Genomic DNA, 18,191 nt, shown 5'->3' on the forward strand with positions numbered 1-18,191 from the left:
CTCTATGAACGACTACATATGGTAGGGTAGGTAGGTTTAGAAATTCATGATCATGGAGCCTGACAGTTTGCTGCTACCAATGTCCTTAGCAAGGAGTGGTACTGGCAGGGGGACCTAAAGACATGACTAGAGTAGGTAAAAAAGGCAGAAGGAAGATAAAGAGGAAGGTTGAGGCTAGGATAGTTTGAAGTGAAAGTGGAGACTTCTATATAAAGATTAGGTTTGGAAATTGGCAGCTAGGTGGTGCAGTGGATAGAGCACCAGTGCAGGAGTCAGGAGGACCTGAGTTCAAATCTCACCTCAGACACTTGACACCCACTAGCTGTGTGACCTTGGGCAAGTCACTTAACCCCAATTGCCTCATCCTGCGTCATCTCTAGTCATCCTGATGAATATCTGGTCACTGGATTCAGATGGCTCTGGAGGAGAAGTGAGGCTGGTGACCAGCACAGCCCTCCCTCCCTCAAAATAAAGTCAAATGCAAGTCATATCATCATTTCTCTGATGGTGTCATCTTCTTCGGCAACAAAGGATGAACACACACGCAGGCTTGGAAATTAGGGAGGGCTGTCACTAGGAAATTTTATATTTGGGGGTGGCATTACAAACCAAGGTCAGAACTAGCAGCATAGAAGGTAACCTTAGCTGGAAAAGCTGGGGAGTGGGGAAGAGTCAGAAACTAAGAGGAGGAAATGGAGTGGGAGAGAGGGGATACCATGAGGGGAGGCTTCTTTTGCCCTCCACCAAGCAAGCAGATCATTTGCTAACCTCTTTTAACCAATCATCTGGTAAAGGTAGTTAAATCTCCCTCCTCCCCCAAACCCCCAAACATCATTTTTAAAACATCTCTGTCATTTTTAGATGTGCAGTACTGGTTAAACCCCTCCCCTCAATTCAACTCATAGCAGAAAAATAGTTAAACAACAGTGACTGATAAAATGACTACCTCCAATAATTTTGCAACATTCCATTCTTACAGTCCCTTACTGCACGCCAAGAGAAAGGAATTATGGTTTATTACGTGTTCTCTTGGTATTGGTCTTTACAATTAAACAGTTTGCCCACACTCTGTACCTTCAATGTTCTCTTTTGTTAATATTATTGCAATTGTGTATATTGTTATTTTTTGTATACTGTTATATTTACGTCATTATTCCCCTTAAATGGCCCTTCTTTCAAATTGCTTTATTTATATGAACCACTCTTCTTTAATTCATCCAGGTTTTAATATTGGTACTCACTTTTAATACTTTTCTCTCTCTTCCCTTCCAAATACACTTTTGACATTAGTCCCCTACCTTCTACTCTGCTACTAACATACTTCAGGCCTTTTCCACCTCTTTCCTGGACTGTTATAATAACCTCCTAACTGCCCCTAGTCTCTCCTTTTTACAATCCATTTTTCCCCCTCACAGCTGTTCAGATAATCTTAAAGCATAAATCTAGCCATGTAACTTCTCTACTCAAGAATCTTTAGTAATTTTCTGTTGTTTTGAGGATGATATATACTCTACTGATTTTTGAGCTTAAAGTCGTTCCTGGTCTGGCTCTAACTATCCTTTCCAACCTTATTTTACCTTAGTCCCCTTCACATATTCCACCTTTTAGCCAAACTATCCTACTTCCTAAACCCTAAACTCAAAATTATATCTTTCATTTTTGTTCCTTTTCACAAACTAGCTCTCATATTTAGAATATACCCCCACCTCATCTCTTCCTCCTTGAATCTTTAACTTTCTTGAAAGCCAAGTTTGATCTACCACTTCCTAGAGGAAGTCTTTCCCGATTTTCATAGTTATTAGGGCTCTTTTAATCCTCAAATTATATTTATGCTATTCTGTTAATGTGTCGTATTCACTTAGCAGAACATAAACTAGAGTTATTTTTCAGTTTCATATTTGTACTTTCAGTGTCTTCCAATAACTTAAAGAATGCTTGCTGGATTGAGTTAGATGTAACAATCACTATTAGACTCAGCTTATTATTAAGCACAATCAATCATGCAACAAACATCTATTAAATGTCTACTATGTCATTCCTAAAGCATAGGCCTGACTGTGCCATTCCCCTAGTCAAAAAACTCCATTGGTGCCCTATTCCCTTCAAGATCAAATATATAATTCTCTGGCTTTCAAAGCCCTTTATAACCTGAATTCTTCCTACCTTTCTGGTCATCTTATACTTTACTCTTTTCTATGTACTCTATGATCTAGTGACCCTGGCCTTCTCTATGTTCCTTGAATACATCTTCTGATTCTGGGAATTTTCATTGACTGTCCTTTATGCCTGGAATCCTCTCTCTCCTCATCTCTACCTCTTGGCTTCCTTTAAGACTTACTTAGCTAAAGTCTCTCCTTCTGGAATTCTCTTCCAGTTCTTCTTAAACTTAGTGCCTTGTTTGTATGTAATTGTTTGCATGTTGCCTCCCCCATATTAGACTGTGAACTCATTGAAAGCAAGAACTTTTTTTTTGCCTTCCTTTGTATTCAGCATTTAGCACAGTGTCTGATATACAAATGCTTGTTGACTGATCTGACTTTCTAGATACTAGGTATACAAAGATACACATGAAATACAACACTTACTCTGTCTGGTTCTCATTAGATATTAGCCAGAACATGCTTTAAATGAATATTTAAATAGAAAAGGGTCTTAACTGTGCTATTATGAACTTAGGGAATGTCCAAGTCTGACTTCTCTTTGAGGAATCTGTCAAGGCTAACAAAAAAGGGTTTTTAAAAATCTATATTAACTAAAAAATAGAAGAGTCAAAGAAGGAAAAGAATTTCTTATCAGCACATATCTTATAATATGAGGTGATGATAATGGATTAAAAAGAGAGAAGGCAGCATTATTTGAGAGCTACACTTCACATTGGAACAAACGGAAATGATGCCTATCAGAGACTTGAAAGTCAAGATCTGTAGATAAATATTAAGAGAACACCTAGCTGCAGTATGTATTATAAACATTCAAGTCATTAGGCCCAGGGGAACTACATCCCAGCATCCTAAAATAAGAGAGAATTATGTTATCAAAGCCAATGTTAACCACCTTTGACGGTAGAAGGTGGAAGAAGTGTCACAGTGCTGCAGATGGGAAAATGTTGTTTTGATCTTCAAAAAAAAAAGGGACCAGAGTGCCAGTAGCAAGCTACAGACCATAAAATTTGACTTCCATTTCTAAAAAAATTCTAGAATATGTTAATAAAAGGGATGGTGAGTGAATATGTAGGCAATGAAAGTAGTGATCACAAGGCAACAGCATGGCTTCATTAAGAACATAATTACTTGATTTCTTTTTTTTTTTTTTGACAGAGTTGATTATGAGAATGCTGTAACTGATCCTATTAGCAAATCCTAACCAGATTCATTAAGCCTAACATCATTTGCATTAGCAAGGACACCTTGCTAGGCGTTTAGATTTCAGCAAAATTTCTACCAAGTCTCTTACACTACCTTATGTAAAAAGATGCATTGATGTGGGGAACATTTAGGTGGATGACATAGGGAACATTTATGTGGATTTGGAAATTGTTGAATGACTGGAAGCAAATGTTAATTATTAATGTTTTTTCATGAGCTTGGCAAGAGATCACCAGTGGAATGTCCCAGGTGTTTACCTTGGGCTGTTTAACATTTTTATCAATTATTTGGATAAGGGAATAACCATTTTATTAAATCTGCAAATGACACCGTTAGGATATATAACACATACTGGTTCTTAGTCCAACACTCTATACTATAACATAATCCTCTGGAAGGATATTGATCTTGAAGGATAGGGTATCCAGGAAAGGAAAACCACAGCTGATATTGAGGACCTCAACATCATGTCATATAAGGATTAAATGAAGAAATTGGGGATGTTTAGATTGAGGAAGAGACTTAGAGGGATCATGATAACTGTCTTATTTGATGGTCTATTACTTGAAGAGGGATTATACTTTATCTACTTTGCTACAAAGGGCAGTACTAGAAAAAGTGTGTGGAAATTGAAGAGATTTTAGGTTCTGAAAGACATCTTAACAAATAGAGACATCTTAAAGTTTAATGAATTGCCTTAGATGGTAGTGGATCTTCCCTCACTGGAAGTCTTTTAGTGAGGATGCTATGACATTTGTATATTTTTTAGAAGGGATTTTTGTTCATCATCATCACCATCATCATCATCATCATCTTCATAACAACTAGCATTTCTATAGTGCTTTAAGGTTTGCAAAACACTTCACAAAAATTATCTCATTTTATCCTAATAACAAATCTGGGATGTAGGTACATACTGTTATTCTTCTTCCCATTTTACAAATGTGGAAACAAAGGCAGACTTAAATGACTTTCCAAGTAAATGTCTAAGGATATATTTGGACTCAAGTCTACTTGACTCTAGGTCCAGTGATCTATCCACTATACCACCTAGATCAGAGATGGGGAACATATGGCTTTCTAAATCCTGAAGTGTGGCTTTTTGACTGCATCCAAATTTTATAGAACAAAGTATACATTGTATAATGGGTGCGGATCTGCACTGGTACAGAATTTCCTCACAAGGATTTCCTTATACTAGTGAAATTACAAATCTAGGTAAAAGAAGTTTATACATAGTTAAGTTTGTGACTTACCATAAACATATAGGTGGTACTGTTGAATTCTGACTTTAGCTGGGCCTCTACTCTTTATGGTTACTTGCCCTTTGTAGCAATTTTCATCTTTTGTCGTCAAATTGTTGATTTGCAAAGAATAGTCTGACTTTGAGAAGATCTCCAGTCGATTATGGTAGTTGGGGTCAGTAATTATTATCCTGGAGTTTTCTTCTACTGCGACAGTGGCAAGAACACTGCTTGATAGCCAGGCAATAGTTAGAATATCGTCTGATGGGATCTTCACAGGTAGAATGGCTGACTTCCCCACAGTCCCTATCACCGTCAATGGGACTTCATTGTCTGTGGAGGTGGCTTCTTCTGTAGACAGACACAGTAGAAAAACTGCAATGGTGATCTACTTTTCCCTTTCCCATCCCCTTTTCCATTTCCCTGCAAACACTATAGCTTATGGAAGTGATGGTCAGAAATAGGTTTGGGGTACAGAATTTTGGTTTGCTTTGATGCCAACAATTGTAGAAACCCCTACCTTCATTTTAAATAATAGAAGCCCTTGGCCCAGATCCTTATTTGGCTCTTTTGTTTTTGTGTCAGTTTCCTTTTTTCCCTTGATATCCAACCCCCATTCATTTAATACTAGACTTTAAGATTTGCAAAGCACTTTACATATCATTTGATTCTCCTAAGCTAGGGAGGTAGATGTTATTATCAATGCCCTTTTATTAATGAGAAAACTGAAGCAGAGAGAAGATGAGTGGTTTACCCAGAATGATAGAGTACTTAAGTAGCTGAGGCAGGGTTTGAACCCAGATCTTCTTGGCTAAGTCCAGTGCTCTTTGTACAAGCCCACCTAGATACCACAGGCTTGTCACATCTTGTCCATCCTCTTTTTGATTCTCTAGGAATGAGGTGATATTGGGGTAAGATCCATATTACCCACTTGGCAGCAGCCTGATGGCACAGAGATAACCATTGCTTCAATTCAATTTAATAATGATTTATTGAGCGTCTACTATGTGCCCAGTGTTATACTAGTATACTGTGGGGAAGTAGGTCTTCTGGTAGCATACACATCAATCTGTGTTGCACTGATAAGTTCTCTCTAGCCTCAAGCTGAGGCTAGAAGAATAACAAACATGAAACAAATAGAAAACAATTCCAATTCAAATATCTCAGTCAGTGTGTTATAATACGATAGAAACATAATTACTGATGGCATTTACAGTAATGCAAAGTTTATCGTAGGCTGTGATTAGTCACGGAATACTTCATGGACAGGATGAATCTTGCACTGGCCTACGGGAAAGTGAAGGATTGGTGCTGGACTAGAGAAAATAGGAGGGAATTCACCACGATCTTCCACTCCAACCACTTGATGTTTTCTTAGCATAAGTGGGGCTTTTTCACTGAAGTACCTTAAGAGAGGCACTTTGGACCGGATATTACTGAGGTTGTGGAAAGACTAGAGCTGAAACTTGAGGGTGAAGCTATTGTAAGATCGTAGGGGATAGTTGGAAAAAGTTTTTTTTCTTTCTTAAAATGCTCTATAACCATCATTTTATTCATTCCCCAAGATTCCGGAATTCCCAGTAGTTCCATGCCTTTCCTTTATCCCTATCATTTTAATCTACTTACTCATATTCTCTGGCTGGCACTTGTTACCAGAGGAATTTGGGTAGAGACCAAGATAATTGAATCAGAAGGTCATAGATTAAAAACTGGAAGGGTCCTTTGAGACTGAATCCTCTCATTTTATAAAAGAAGAAATGGATATCAAGATAGGATGGAAAGTCAGTCAATAACTATCAAGCACCTGCTGTGTTTCAGGAACTGTGTTAAACACTGGGTTATACAAAGAAAGGCAAAAGAGAGTCTCTGCTCTCAAGGAGCTCACAGTCTACTGAGGGAGACAACATGTAAACAAGGAAGTATAAATAAGCTATGTACAAGGTACAAAGGGAATCATCAACAGAGGGAAGGCACCAGATTAAGGGGGATTTACAAAGGCTTCCAGAAGGTGGAACGTTAGCTGAAGACTCGAAGGAAGCTAGGGAAGCCAGGAGGGGGAGATGAGTAAGGAGTCAGTCAGTGAAGGTGCCTGGCAGTCAGGAGCGTTTTATCTGAGGAGTAGCAAGGAGGCCAGAGTTAAGTGAGTTGCTCAGGATCACACAGGTAGTAAAAAACACAAGTAATAAGGAACAGGACCAGGATTAAATTGCAGGTCTTCTGGTACCATATACATCAATCTATGTTGCACTGATAAGGTCTGTAGGCCTGGCTCAACCTGATACACTTTGAGGATTCCTCCTGGAGAGGTTTTATTTGGCACCCAGGAATTTCCCAAGAATGGCCTTTTCTCAGCTTAGCCTTTTGTGGGGCATTCATTTTCATCCTTAGGTTTATATGCATAGAAAAGCAGGTGGGGAGTCTGTGAGTCCCCTGTGTCTCCCTGTCCTGTGCCCCAGACTTCCGGTGTAGAAACCTGCCTCCTTGCCTTCCCCAGCAAGATGAAACTCACAGAACCCTGGATTTCAGGAAAGGAGAAGGTAAAAATGAACAGAAAACTCTAATAACCAAACAGCTCCTATTTACACAGTTTTTTTTATGATAAGAACCTCCACACCCATTATCTCCTGTCATTCATCCACCCATCCATCCATTCTTTTATTCACACACTGAGAAGCAGCATGGTATAATCTATGGAGAGCTAGTGATGGAGCTAGAAAGCACTGCATTTTCCATTCTTCAGCCATGCACTGGCTGGGTTACTCTGGGCAAGTTATTCAATCTTTTAATGCTCTAGGCAACTCTATAAAACCATAAATTGAAGAGAAGGTGCCTATTCACCTTGTCCAGTAGTGCCCTATATCATAGAAATAAAAAATCCAGCACCTATCCTGATTCCATTCATTTATTTTCTGCCATATCAACTATACTATACTGAGACAGATACAAACATAAAAGATAATGCCTCTGCTATTGAGGAGCTTACAATCAAGGTGATAACATACAGACATAGATAAATATAGTACAAATAGCATACAAGTCCATAATAGGGGGACAAAGGGCTTTAAGAGCAACTGAGGGAATGGTCACATTAAGCTAGGGGAATCAGAGGAAGCTTTACAAAAGAGATGATATTTGAGTTGGGCTTTGAAGGACAAGTAGAGTTGGGTCTTCCAGGTATGGGGAGCAGTGTAAGCAAAAGTAAAGAGGAAAGATAGAATATGATGTACAATTAGAGGAGAAGAAAGCCTATAACTGAGGGAATCAAGGGAGGTTTCACAGAGGTGGCAATACCTGAGCTAATTTTTGAAGGAAGGTAAAGAGATCGAAATGAGGAAGAAGTACATTCCAGATGTAGGATACACTCTATGTGAGTGCATGAAGCTGGAAAAGGAATGTTTAGGGAAGATGCAATAGTTTAGTTTGGCTAGAATATAAATTTGGTGAAAAGGAGTAATGTGAAATGAATTTGGACAGGTAGGTTGAAGCTAGATTGTGCAAGGCCTTGAATATCTGGCTAAGAAATTTACATTTTATTCTAGAGGAAATATGAAGATCTTTGATCAAAACCAAGCTGGAGTCAGACCAGTCTTAGGATTAATATTTTGATAGCTGTGTGAAAAATCAACAATAGAATACATAGGGCTTAGCAAATGATTGATATATCTTCCAGGACAGAGGGAAGTCAGAGTTATTTTGAAATTATACAATAGATGACTGGGAAAATAATGAAGCCATTGACAGAGATAAGGAACTTAGGATAAGCAGCAAGTTTAGACTGGCAGATCATGGATTCATTTTTAAACTTATTGAACTTGAGGTACTAATGGGACATACACATGTGGACATGTCCAGGAAGCAATTTGAAATTTAAGGGAGTTCAGGCAAAGAGACAGGGTTAGAGAGGTAGATTAAGAAAACTTCACCATTCAAGTGATATTGAAATATGGGAGTGAATGAAATCACCAAGTGAGAAGGTGTAGGATAGAGAGGAAGTAGGAAAACTGGGAAGTCAAGAAATAGAGATTATCTAGGAGGAATGTATGATCAACCTCATTGAATACAGCAGATTGGTCTAGGAGGATGACAACTTTATACAGATAAACTGATTTTGATGGTAAGGTAAAATGTCAAGGGTAGAGATGGGTCAAACCAGATCCTTCCCTCCCTTTCAGGATTTTAATTTTTTTTGGTTGTTCTTTGTCTCCTTACATGACAGCAGTGGTCAAAGATTCCAAAGTATAGATTTGGGAATGGACTCAATAGAAGTACCCTCCACCTTTGTATCCTCCACCAAATGAAACGCTGGAAAATCTAAGCAAAATCATAAAGTGGCAAAACTTGATACCATATGTCAACGAGAGAACTTTTTATGTAAAAAGTGAAAGCTAAGAAGGCATTTTTATGCATAAAATTTGTGTATAAATTATGTAAAATTTATGTATAAATTTAGCTTCTGTTAATCTGTTAACTAATTAATAAATTGTTAGCTTCCGTTAATCTGTTAACTATCAACTTAGTGTACATGTTGTGCTTTACTACAGTTTGATTGATCCTGGAACTGGGAATACCATCGGCTGGATAAGAAGATCTTTCATACAAGGAAGCTCTGAGGAAACCAGCAACTATGTTTTTAGCCCCACAATCCACGGCCTGATCATTAGTGATTTCAAATATCTTTCAAAAAATTAGGTTCCAGATATGTAGGTTTTTATGTGTGAGTTGTCTTTTCTGTCACATTTAGAATGTATTTGCTACTACATGGTAAGAAATAGACAGGACAAACTCTTCATTTCTCCAGTTTCTGAAAGTCAATTCCTCAAAGCCACAATATCAAGAAATAGTCATTTAATTTTTGCTTCAAAATTTTCAATAAGGGAGAACCCATTGTCTCCTTATTATGTCTCCAACTCAGATTGGTCTCTTTGAAACTACTACCCATTGCTTCCAAATCTGGCCTCTTAGGCCAATGCTCTAATCCTTCCACCAAATAACAATCTTCAAAAAAAGAACCAAATCCATCTAGCATGTCTTCTCTTCCGCAGATTGAACATATTCATTTCTGCCAACCAATTTTCATTTTCTGAGAGTATGCGAGTGGGAGTTGGGGAGGCATTTATGGAGAGAGGTGAAGTTTTGGAAATGGCTTTGTAGGGACTGAAACATGGAGCTGATAGGTGAAATATTTGTCAAGAAGTGGTAAAAGCTCAGCTGAAGCTATGCAGCATAAATTTGTAGTGGTGAGAATTAGCTCAGCATTGTGATTTTCTTTAACAATGCTCTGGAACCAGAAACAAATAAAGCAGATAGTGGTTTGTGGTTCAGGGTTGAATATCAGCAGTTGAAACAACATAATGTCAGAGGAGGTGGCAGTAACATTTTCTTTCAAATAGGTAACCATGGGCTACATGTTGTATAGCAAGATAAAAGAAACCAGAACTAGAGGTTATGGGTAGAAAGAATAAGGACGGCAGGAGCCAATAAAAATGAAAGTCTACAGGAAAATAGAAGGGAAGGGGATAAGAGAAGGGGGGTGATAGAAGAGAGGGCATATTAGGAAAAGGGGTAATCAGAATGCACGCAGTCTTGGGGAGAGTGAGGGGAGAGATGGGGATAAAATTTGGAACTCAAAATCTTGTGGCAGTGAATGTTGAAAATTAAAAATAAATAAATTTTAAAAAAAAGAAGAGCAAGTCAGAAGGACTGGGAAAGGACCAGGACAGGAGAATGATGAAATGAGATTTGTGTTGTGATTTATATGTGCTCGTCACAGCAACTCTGTAGGTAGGGCAGATACCACCGTCCCCAAACCAGAGATCCATTGATAGTCTCCTTGAAATTTTTTGGTATAATTTTTGGGTATGATCTCACCACTCCCCAGAGCTAAAGCTGGTAGACCAGTCATGTGCCTTTTGGATCACAGTATTCCCACATATGACTCAGGCATAGGCAGGAGCCGAAGGAAGTTAAAGCACATCTGCAGTGGTGAACCAGGGCTGCTTTGGAGCTGACCAGTAGCCTATTAGCCTAAGAGATGACTACTGCATTGGATTGGATTGTATTCTTATTTCATACAACATATTTATTGAATGCCTTCTATGTGCAGGGTGCTAAGAATATAGGTTGCTAAGAGATGAAAAATGATAGCACTTAGTTCAAAGACCTTACAGTCTAATAGAGGAGTACATGTGTAAACACATAAACATGATAACATGTAGAAGAAAGATCCAGAAAAAAATACTTTAAGAAAGTTGGAGGAGGGAAGGACCCCATTCAATTGGGCAGAATCAGGGATAGCAGTATTTAAGCACCTAATTAGCCAAACAAAAACTACCCTAACTCCCAGCATATCTGCTCTGAATTTCCTCTTAAACTCTATGTCCCCTCCTGATCCCTCTCATGGGTTCATCTCATTTAAGAAAAACAAAAAACAAAAAACAAACCAACCAAAAACCAAAAACTAAAACACGGAGTCAAATGAATTCAAATGACAAGAAGGAAGCCCCTGACAACCTATGTTGGCTCAGCCAGAGCTGGATGAGGTGAAAACCTCAAGTTGCCAGTTTGAAATCACAAAGCCTCAGGGCTACACTTAAAAGTCAGTTGAGAAGCTGAGCTTCTGGTTTAAGCCTTTCAGAGCCAAGCAATTATCTTTGGAGAGCTGATGCGACATCCCAGAATCCCAGAATCTCAAGGTTATCAGAGAACTCAGGAGCCACATAATCCAGTCCCAATCTGAATGGAGTTCTCCCACCTCATACCTGATGACTTATCTTTCAGCCTTTGCTTAAAGACCTTTAGAGGGCAGGAGCCCACTACTTCCAGAGTCAGACCAGTCCACTCGTAGATAGCTCCAATTGTTAGGAAGCTTTTCCTTATATCAAGGGTCCCCTTTTCCTCATTTCAACTTCTACGCTTTCCTCCTAATCCTGCCCCCTGTGGCCAGGCCAAATATGTCTAGTTCCTCTTCTAGGGGACAGCTCTTTAAATCAACCTAGGGTGAGATGCTAGAGAAATTATTTTCTAGAGATTACAGGATGTGAGCTGGTAAAGACAGACCAACCTGTTGCTTACAGGGTTTCAGCAGGCCTTAAAATTTCACAGGAAGTGAAAGTTGCTCCAGAAGGTCCAAGAAAGTGACTTAAAGTAGGGAGGCGCCTAGATATCTGACCTTTATGAGTATCCTTGATTCCTGCAACTATTTTGGGAGCTGATCAGTGAAAATATTTGGAGATAGGGGATGGACGGTTATACAGGGAGGTGGTGGGTAGTAGGGAAATTTTGTTCCCTATATAGAATTTGGCTCAAGAGACATGGCCTCTCTTAAACCTTTAGTTTCTTCAAACTGCTCTGCTCCTTATTTTCTTCTAACTCACTTCTGAAGTCTTTGTAGTCTGGCCTCTGATCTCATCACTAACTTCTCACCAAAGTTCTTAGTGACTTCTGCCATATCTAATGGCCTTTTCCCAATCTTCATCCTTTCTGACCTTCCTGTAGCCTTTGGCACTGTTGATCTGGATGATCTCTCTAGGTTTTTGTGATGATACTCTCTTCAGGTTCTCCTCCTAGTTATCTGACCATTTATTCTCAGTCTCTTATCCTGTATTTTCATCAAGGTCAGGCTCAGGAATCATGGGTGTTCTTTTAAGGCTCTGTCCTGACTCCTCTTTCCTTTCTCTACTGTCTTGGTGACCTTATCAACTATTATTGGTTCAATTGCTATTTTAGTGCAAATGATTCTCAGTTTTAGATATCCAGCCCTAACTTCTTTCCTGATCTCCAGTTTTGCATCACCACCTACTTTTTTGCATATCTCAAATTATATGCTCTACAGACATCTCAAATTTAGCAAATCTGTGGAATGTTCACCCAATTTTAAAAATGAGAAGCTGTATAATGTGGAAAAAGCATTGGATAGCTAGACACAATCAGAACTAAAAATACGTTGAAAAATAAACAGGCATAATATCAAGGGATACCCTGATGAGAAAAACTGATGAATGTGGCCTTGTACTTTCTGACTTGAAAACACATTACAAAACATTTATTATGGTGTTATTAGGGAAGAAAAACCTACCTGGCACTAGGCAAAAAATAGAGAAATAGTTCAATGGAATAGATGAGAAAGGAAAGGGAATATGCAATTATCGAGTACCAATTCTGTGCCAGGCCCTGGCTCGCCAAGTAAATGTATGCAAAGATTAATGTTTGAAATCTATACAGGAAGAAGATGGTAGAGTATAGAAGTACTCAGTCAAACTCTCCTAACATCCCCTTCCAAACAACTTTAAAATAACACCTCAAATCAAATTCTGGAGTGGCAGAGCCAACAAAAGGTCAGTGAGACATTATTCCAGCCTAAGACAACACAGGAAATTGGAAAAGAGATCTGTGACATGAGGCCCAAGCCCTACAAGGATAAAATATGGGTGGTAGGACTGAATGGTCGTGACAGAAGTGAAAGCAGCCTCCCAAGCTGGAGATGGTAAGGGGACTTAGGAACTGGTCAGAAAGAGATTATGGGGTATCCCTGTGCTAGCTCTAGACTCAGGACCAAAGGTTGTTTGGCAACTCTGTTGTCTATACTCACTTCTGGGTCATGGTTCAAGACCAGAGAAGAACACTTTCAGTCAAGAGGGAATGGAAACTGTGAGGGGCAGTATTGATTGCAATCCCAAAGGATCAGGGGCCTGATTCTAGGATGAGGACCAGAGTGCAGAACAAGAGAGTGCAAAAATTCCTGAAGATTGAGACTGAGCCCTCACTCCCACCCCCCCATGCTGGGAACTGAGTTCAACAGTAATGAAATACCAAATCAAGAAATGGTAGAAAAATGAGCATACGTACATGCACATGTTCATAATACACATATACATATATATATACACACATATACACACATATATATGACAACAGATAGACAGTCTACCAAGCCTGTTCTTGAAGACTTTCTTGATTAATAGGAACATCCAGATCTTACACTTAGCTAGCATAGCTTTTAAGAATTCAGTATTATCTTCATTCCATGATGAAATTGGTGTTATCCCTAAAGACGGAGGGTACTGATTCTGCTCCCCAAACGCCCACAGCTGGTGTATTCTTTGATTGGATGGGAGGTAGGTAGATTCTCCCTGTTCTGAAGTTGTAGCAGAAGAATTGTCTTGTTTTAAATTCTTGAATCCCTTGCACATTTGTCACATTTTTCACTCCCCCTGTCTCAGATTACTCTTACCATTAACCTCAACCACTCTTGTTTACATACTGCTGGATCTTACTCTGCTTGAGGAAATTATACAACTGTTTCTTGATTGCTTCATTTCCTATCTTCTCTGGGACATGTTGTTCCTCTGATCAGCCTCTATGACTCTCCTCACAACAGCTATTCCAAATCTTCTCATTTCAAACCATCTAAATCACCATCTTCCCTAATTCCTCTCAGCAGAATATCCCACCTTAAATTTCACTGAAAAAAATGCAACATTATATTTCTTTTAAATTATGTATTTCAAATCACTTCAGCATCCCCTTCCCCACTCCATTATCTCCGATTTTTTTCTTACAGTCTTAGAAATTCTTGTGGGACAAGAAAGTGAGGTTGGTGACTTTGTACAGCCCTCCCTCATTCAACTCCAATGCAATTACAAGTCATGACACCATCCTCCTGATATCACAGTCCTTTCCGAGAACAGAGGACAAAACACAACTACAAGAAAATCTTGTTGATGTCCACCACTTTACTTGTGCCCTTGATTTCATCACCTACCATCTCCTTTAGCAACTGGTACCTTTGATCATCCCCTCTTGTTTCCTAATTTTCAGCCTTTTTATTCACTGGTTCCTTCCCTAATGCCTTCATACATGCTCAGAATTCTGCATCTTGAAACTCCACTCAAACATTTCCTCAGGCTATTGTTCTCCCTTTCACAGGCAAACTCCTAGGAAAAACTGTCTATACCAAGGGTTCTTAATTGTGTGAGGGTGTGTGTGTGTGTGTGTGTGTGTGTGTGTGTGTGTGTGTGTGTGTGTGTGTGTGTGTGTGTGACAGAGAGAGAGACAGACAGAGACAGAAAGAGAGAGACAGAGAGAGAGACTCCTAAGGCAGTCTGATGGAGCCTGTATATTCCTTTCCAGAAAAAAAATGTTTTAAATGCATAAAATAAAACATGTAGAATGAATTACGTTGAAATACAATTACTAAAATATATTTTTAAAAAAGCTAGTACTCAGACTAAGAACCCCTAATATATTGTGCTGCTTACATTTTTTCACCTTCTAGTAACTTCTCAACCCCTGTGTTCTATCTTTTGTCCCCATTACTCAGTGGAAGTGCTCTCTGAAAGGACATCAATGACTCCTTTTTGCTCAATTCAGTGACCTTTTCTCAGTCCTTGTCTTTTTTGATTTCTTTTTGGCATTTATTACCATTGATCATCACCTTCTTCTATATATTTGCTCCTGCCTGGGTTTTCACATTGCTACTTTGTAGCATCAATCCCACTTTTAGTATCTGATCTCTGTGAGTAGGTAAACCTCAACCTTTGTACTAAGAACTCTCCTTTTTTCTTTCTCTATTCCATTCTTTCTCTTCATAATATTTTCAACTCTAACACACTCAATTACTTTCTCTGTTCAAAATGACTCTCATGTCTACATATATAGCCCTCATGTCTCTTCTGGGTTCCAGTTGAGGACCACCCACTGCCTGCTTGATGTCCCATGTGCATCTGGACTTCACCTTATCCCAAATAGAACTTATTATCCTTCCTCTTACTACTCCTCCAACCTTACAACTTTCCAATTTCTCCTCTTCTAGTTGCTGAAGTTGAAAGGTACAAGTCATCCTTTCTTTACTTGATGCTTGTCACTGAGTTTTAAGTATTAAGCTTAATTTAAGTATTAAAGTTTTAAGCATTCAGCACTTAATAATTACTTCTTGGTTGTTTGATCCTGGCTTTTTTACTCTCCCTCGCCACCACATGCTCTCATCCTATATCCAATCAGGTGCCAAGCTGGTTCCACTATCTTGATACATACTGCTTTCTTCCCCTTCTTTCTGCTCACATCACTATCACCCTAGTCATAGCCCTCATTGCCCCTTTCATAGAGTCCCAGGGCTGGGGAACCTGCAGCCATGAGGCCATATGTGGCCTTCTAGGTCCTTCGGTGCGGCCTTTTGACTGAGTCCAAGTTTTATAGAATGAATCCCATTAATAAAAGGATTTGTTCTATAAAACTTACACTCAGTCAAAAGGCCTCACCCAAGGACCTAGAAGGACATATATGGCCTCAAAACTGTGGATTCAACAGACCTTGTAGACTATCACAAAAACCTTTCATTTGATCTGCCTACAGCCAGTCTTATTCCTTCTCCAGTCTATCTTCCAAACTGATATTCCTCAAACATTGATATATTCTATATTCTAAGCAAACTGGCCTATTTGTTGTTCCCCCCAAATGATATTCAATCTCCAATTTCTGTGACATTACATGGTCAGTCCCTGATGGACATTTTAAGCATTTTATGCCTGATTCTCGGAACCTCTAACTCTTCAAAACTCAGCTCCAGTGTCCCTTCTTTCTTAGATGAGATCTCTCCTGACTCCCCTAGTTGTTAGTGACCTTCTCCCTTCAATCTCCATATTTTTGAGGATATAATAGCTGTCATTTATATAGACTCCAGGTGAAGTCCTCTATCCACTATGTAGCCTAGCTGTTATTTATTTATGTATTTGTGAACATCTTGTTTTCTTTTACTAAACTTCCAGAGGGCAAGGATTGTTTCACTTCTGTATTTGCATTGCCAGTGCCTCTCAGAGATCCTGGAACATAGTAGGAGCAAACTAAATGATTAATAGGAGTTATCTAAGCAGCTAAAAGGTTCAGTGGATAGAGGGCTGCACCTGGATTCAGGAAGACCTGAGCAAATCCAGCCTCAGACACTAGATATGGTATGACCCAGGCAAATCATTTATCTTCTTTGTGCTTTAATCCACTGGAGAACAAAATGGTAAACCATTCTAGGATCTTTGCCAAGAAAACTCCATGGCCAGTACGCTCCATGGGATTACAGAGTCAGACATGACTGAACAACTGATCAACAAGAATCAGTCCCTACAGACTTAATAAGCTGAAGAGGTCCCAGGAGACCAAACTATTTATGAAAGAAATAGTAGTGGGTGGGTAGCTGAACATCAGTCACTTACGTAGCTTTGGACTATCAGACAAAATGATAAAATCAAGAGAGAATTAGCTAAAAACTAAAACGAGGAGCTATCACAGGTCACCAGGGATCCTCTCTTCGTACTTTTTTTTAAAGCTAGCATTTATATAGGTAGTACTTTTAGGTTCACAAAGTGTGTTACAAATATTCTATCAGTTGATCCCCATAGCAATACTGGGAGGTAAATGCCATTATTGTCCTTATTTTACAGTTGAGTCAGACAAAGGATAACTGACTTGTCCAGGATGACATAGCTAGTAAGTGGCCAAGGCTGAGTTTGAACTTAAGTCTTCTTAACTCTAGGTCCAGTGACCAGTACTCACTATGCCACCTAGTTCCCCTATGTTCCCCAAACTCCTGGCATTGCCTCAACGTGGGAACTGGAGATCTGAAACAACTTTGTGACAGGACCAGCCTAGATAAGCTTGGAGCTCAACATTGGGTTGGATACAGGATGATTAATAGCTGAAGAAGCTATTAAGTTATATCAGTTAACAAGTTCCTACGAAGTACCTTCTGTGTGCCAGGAACATGGAATAAAGAGACAAAACTGAAAGAATAAAGAAGTTTTGTTCCATATTGGGAGAAGTCAAGGGAAATCACTAGTTGCTAAAGTAAGAAATCTGGTACATTTGAAAAGGAGCTTGATAGAGGCCTTTTATGCCAACTTTACTCTGGAACTAGAATTTCTAGGTCTCAGTGCTTAACTAGCATAGTCTCTTCAGAGACAACCAGACTCATTCACCCTAAGCTGCTGTTCCTCATAGGATTTTGGGTTTCATGGAGTATAGCTTTTCCTTCTTCTTAGTAAAACAGGCACAATTAAAATAACTAATGATTCTATCTCAGTGATTTTCTCTTATAGTCAAGGACAAGAGGAGATAGTGCTAAGTAAGGGTCATAGCTCTTTGACATGGAACCATTGCAGTGATCATGACAGGGTAAACTACCTCTGCATAGCCATTAGTGGGGAGCATCCTCATTCCAAGTGGAGAGTTCAGTTTCCAAAAATATCCCAATCGACACTTACCTATTTGTAAATAGAAGAAGACTGGGAGCCACTGCAGTAGATGTGTCATGATCCTGAGCCTCAGCCCGAGTTCTGAGCTGAACCCTTAGTCAAGTTCCTATTGCAAAAAAAATTGTGACATGAATAGAAAGTAGTATCTAGTTTACATTTCCTGTAACATCTGCCTCTATAGAAACAGAGATACTTAACGTTTATAGGAAGGAAGAGGCCCTTAAACCCTACATGAAATGTTTTATTTATTAAACAAGAATTTATTAAACACTAGTAACAGGGACTATACTAAACTCTGGAATACAAAGAAAGGCAAAATACAGTTCCTGCTCTTGAGGAATTCA

The 18,191-nt window shown here is 39.1% G+C and overlaps 1 protein-coding gene across 6 annotated transcripts in view; it reads right to left on the reverse strand.

The window, feature by feature from the left end:
* LOC140529024 (SLAM family member 9-like) overlaps window positions 1-17,964 on the reverse strand; it is a 62,758-nt gene extending 44,794 nt beyond the window's left edge. For all 6 annotated transcript variants that reach the window (XR_011975392.1, XR_011975391.1, XM_072647417.1 and 3 more), the window contains exons 1-2: window positions 17,857-17,964; window positions 4,622-4,960 (exon numbers count right to left, since the gene is read on the reverse strand). Coding sequence is in view for 4 of the 6 variants with exons in the window: in XM_072647417.1 (XP_072503518.1) it covers window positions 4,622-4,960; window positions 17,857-17,905 (388 nt within the window). In the remaining 2 variants the exon portion in view is untranslated. The remainder of the gene's footprint in view (window positions 1-4,621; window positions 4,961-17,856) is intronic.
* Window positions 17,965-18,191: the final 227 nt, after the last annotated feature.

This window comes from Notamacropus eugenii, chromosome 2 (genome assembly GCF_028372415.1).
Source record: "Notamacropus eugenii isolate mMacEug1 chromosome 2, mMacEug1.pri_v2, whole genome shotgun sequence".
NCBI classification, from domain to species: domain Eukaryota; kingdom Metazoa; phylum Chordata; class Mammalia; order Diprotodontia; family Macropodidae; genus Notamacropus; species Notamacropus eugenii.